Genomic DNA, 4,481 nt, shown 5'->3' with positions numbered 1-4,481 from the left:
TCCAGTAATTAAGACAGAAACATCAATTCTTAGTTCTCCAATATGGCACAATCGATATAATCTTGGTAGAGCAGCATGATAAATTAGCAAAATCTAGGGCCTGAACCTGCAACTCGTAATTATACCTCATCCCATATAAGTTTTTTGTGCATGCTACTTGCACAATCAGGTACAAAAGCCAGTTACATCCCTGCTTAAGATAATCATGTGTGAGGCAAGGATTTCTTTTGATGATACCTTTTATTGGACTTTCTTCAAGTCAGAGCCTGAGGACAAATGTCTTTGCTCAGACCTGAAGAAGAATGTCTTGCATTTGAAAGCTATGTGGTTGGGCCAATAAAAGATATCACCCAAATAAATCTTTGCCTTATATAATTCCTGGACCATTACAGTTACATCACTCTAATACAACCATAAGCTAACCATAACACTCCTCTCTTATGAACACTGGACATGGGCAGCAACAACTCAAAGCCTTTTATAGTATATACTGTGTTATTCTAGTTAATGTTCTGCAACTAACATTTCCAGTAATATTTAACTATTTTCTTTCCAGTCTCTTGAAAACAGAAAATTCAAATATATTTTCCTGCTGCTCTTTTGTCCGCAGTAGAAAATATGATTTTACCCTTGGTCTCATGGAACTGAAATTAAGGTGGCTATTTTTCTTTATCCCCATATATTCCTATTTTGTTTAGGTTTACATTCCATTCCTATGGGGATAATTAACAGCTACTCCTCATTTTTGTCTTTACCATGAATGGGATTTATTGGCACTCAACAAGGGAAAACAGACCCTTCAGCATTACTGCACAACAATAGTTGAAAACAGATATTTCTCTCTCAGTAACATTGCTTTCTATAAAAAGACAAAATTTACTTACTGGAAAAATGTCTTATGGCTTGTAGGGGCTTGTACAATGTATGTATTTTATATATTTGTCTATATATGAAGAATTTAAATCACCATTTTTCCCTGTACAAAAAGCATTGCATCTCATAAATGACAAAAAATGTAAGTAGGTAGGGCTATGTTTATGAAGCATGATTATAGTAAAAACACTGAGTGCCACTCTGCATGAAAAAGTAACATGCTTATGCTTGTTTGTAAAAAGAACCAGAAGTAAATTCTGGTTTTGGAAAGCACCAAAACCATTTTAGCCTGTAAATTGCTTTTGATTCAAAATATGTTGGGAAGTAAGCAGTCCTTATTAAACAGCAGTAATGTGACAAGAACCCATGTTCAGGCACTGACTGCCCTTATCTGAGTGCTACCTGCACCATAAAAATTTAGCATATCTTCCCCACTAATACTTCTTGAAGTGATTTTATATTACATAATTCAATATAAGTCCATCACTAGATTTTCCTCAACACACACACACACACACACACACACACAGAACTTACAAAAGTCCATTTCTTCAATAAACAAGTAGTAATTGCATTGATGTAATTGTTCCTCGATTATTATTATTATTATTATTATTATTAAATAACTGTTTGGCACACCTCCAGCACACAAAAACATGGTATTTCTTTCTTCTGAGAAGCTGAAATTGTTAAAACAGCAGCTAGATGATAACGTGATATAAATTCCAAACGAAAATACATCCATCCTGAGGAACTGACTGACAAATCTCTATTTTCCATTTACATTGCAGTGGTCATGGAGTCCCCATCAATAAGTAGAAGGTCAGTGCAACGATGAGAAGCAAGCAGAATGGGGAAGAGAAGGTTTGATAGGCAGCTGATGGCATAAAAATGTCTTCATACTTGTAAATACTGACAGCATGCTCTGATACAGGCGGTGAGTCTATGTCATGTCGAGTTATAGAACCTTTAACAGGCAAAGAACAGAAAAAGATGTGAACATGGCATTTGTATTAAACCATTTTTTATCCCATTTTCCTTTTTACTTGCTAGATAGCCCATTCTCCTATTACTGCTATTTGCTATATCAAAAGGCAGGTTTTCCTAACTTTTGAAAAGGAATTTCCAACCAGCAGGGGCATCTTATAAAAACAGATGAACATGAAACATCATATACATAGTAAAAGGGAGTATGTTTTTGGTGCCAGAAAACATTGAAGAAAATACCTGAAACTTGAACAAACTAACAATGTGCTTCGAGATCATCACAAACTGGTAGCTTTGAAGCATTCTTAATAATTTTGGGTGAGGGAGTAGAGATAATCCAAAAAATATCCAAGACAAAGCATCTCTGAATGTTGACTCTTTGTCTCTAAGCAATTCTCCCTCATTTTTTCTATCCAAAAAAACAACCCTCCCATTGCCAGAACATTCAGCATACTCAATTCTGATAGAAAGGTGGAGTTAGAAAAAGCTAGGGTTCAGGACAGAATAATACTTTTGAAGGACATTTATTATAAAATATGTTATTACCAGGGATCCTGGTTTTCTCAGATAACCCCCTCTCCCCACAATTTGTGGATTAAAAAAGTAACCCCAAATCCACATTTTCCTGTGATTAAAATGTAATATCACTAAGATATATCTATATGTTAGTGGCGTTTCATTTTGGTTATGGAAAAAATGTGGAGTTTGGCTTACTTCTTTTAATCCAAAAACTTTTTTTTATCAGAGAAAACCAGGACACAAGGCAAAGCTGCGCACAGGGTGTCCCCTAAACCATGGCTACCAATTGTACTTAGCTGCTAGTTCTGTGACATTGAGCCAAGTTTTCCAATAAACAAATCTGAATGTGCCAGGTACACAAGACCAAGAATATTGTGACAATGTACCAATACAGTAGAACACAAGAGTGAAAGTGATAAAACTTGTCTATGACAAATGTTCAAACTAAAGCAAAACCCAAATAAAGAGCATAAATAGGGTTAGTTCATTAGATTTTAAAGTAGTGTAAGAGTGATGTTGTAGCCATGATTTTAAAGCATTTTTCTACCTCCATAATATTAACATCTCAGCATCAGGACAATAATTGTTATGAGTGTTAGCCTGACAGTGTTCCTTATGTACTTGCATTAAAAGCCACTGCTATTGGAAAAAAAATTGCATGCCTTCTGAAAACCATTTTAATGTATTATTCAGTGAAGGATTGAAATATGTAGCCATAATGACAAAACGCCAACTTACCCTGAATTGCTGGACCCCAAGCAAACAAATAGTACCAACTCAAATGAAGATCTACAATTGTTTCATCTCTGGGAACATACAGAGGTCGTTTGAATCGACATGTCACGCGGTTGTTTTCAAAAACCCCTTCTTCATCTCTAGCAGGATTTCTCTGGATTTCTTTAGCCCACTGACCAACATTATAGAAATGCTGTATTCGGACCCTTCCGTTGTCATCATGAACACAAGCCATGACATCATCTCCACCCTACATGAGGAAAAAACATTTTTTAGAAAAAAAGCTCAACAAAAATGCCATAAAATTCCTCTTAATCATAAAAGTATGTGCATACTTTTCATTATAAAAGCGTAGTGATGCTGAGCTCTTTTTTCCTAATTATATATATAGACCTTCCCCCAGCTACCTCCTCCCGCAGATTTTGCAGCTCAGAGCAAACAGTAATATTTACTTTTTCTGGCTCTTCACATGTATATAACCCCCTTTTTTAATTGTCCCCAAGAGTCAACTTACCAAATATGAATATTAAATTCTAAGAAGGTAGCACCATTGCCATAATTAAGTTTAACTAAAAAAGGAAAGCCTTTTTAAATAATATATGAAGTTGTCAGATACTGCTCCACCACCAAAAGTACTAGTATATAAGAACCACTGGTGTATACAAAACTCACTACACCAAATTATATATTATTTACTCAGATGTAGGAAATAACATACCAAGCTTAAAGGGATAATCACATAAACTACAAGGAATCTGCTTTGAATCAGTAATGTTTTTCCAAATGTATTTTCATATTATATATCACCCATGTGTAAACTAGAAATACAGTTTACAAATAGAATAGAATACTATAAACAATGGAATACCATCACTGGAATACTATAAAATACCAGTGGCAAAGAAAGCAGTCAATGGCTAATCTGCTTCTGTACATACTGTAGGTAGTCCTAGAGAAAGGCAACTAGGGAAAAAACAAGTGGACGGAAATATAATAATTGTTATGACAATTACCCTTTTGAGCTATTCACAGGAGTACTGTATTTCTAAGTAGGGCTGTGCAAAGCTTTGGTCGCTCATTCAATTCAGTGGAGATTTGGCCCAATTCGGCGGCCGAATCTCTAAATCCAAATCAAATCAGGAATCCAAAACAGGAATCCAAATCCAAATCAAATCATCAATCTCTCTGAATCGAATCAGAAGCCTCCAATTCGATTTGGAGAGATTCAGAGAGATTTGATGATTCAGACATAGACACAGCTTTATATGTTTTTTCTACATACCTGACGGTACCAGGCAGCTTGTGAACACTGAGATGGAGAGACAGATGGAGCATCCCAGTGGAGCATGGGGTTGGGGGGGGGGGGG

General features: G+C 35.7%; 1 protein-coding gene across 1 annotated transcript in view; it reads right to left on the bottom strand.

The window, feature by feature from the left end:
• Positions 1–6: 6 nt before the first annotated feature.
• The window catches only part of FRRS1L (ferric chelate reductase 1 like), a 15,970-nt gene continuing 11,495 nt past the window's right edge, over positions 7–4,481 (bottom strand). Inside the window, exons 3-4 of the mRNA XM_019509256.1 lie at positions 3,118–3,364; positions 7–1,840 (exon numbers count right to left, since the gene is read on the bottom strand). Of these exons, the coding sequence (XP_019364801.1) occupies positions 1,668–1,840; positions 3,118–3,364 (420 nt within the window). The 3' untranslated portion in view covers positions 7–1,667. The remainder of the gene's footprint in view (positions 1,841–3,117; positions 3,365–4,481) is intronic.

Source organism: Gavialis gangeticus, unplaced genomic scaffold (assembly GCF_001723915.1).
Source record: "Gavialis gangeticus isolate Ggan-Ray unplaced genomic scaffold, GavGan_comp1, whole genome shotgun sequence".
Lineage (NCBI taxonomy): Eukaryota > Metazoa > Chordata > Crocodylia > Gavialidae > Gavialis > Gavialis gangeticus.
Note: the sequence above shows the minus strand (reverse complement) of the source record. Positions and strands in the feature narration are given on the sequence as shown.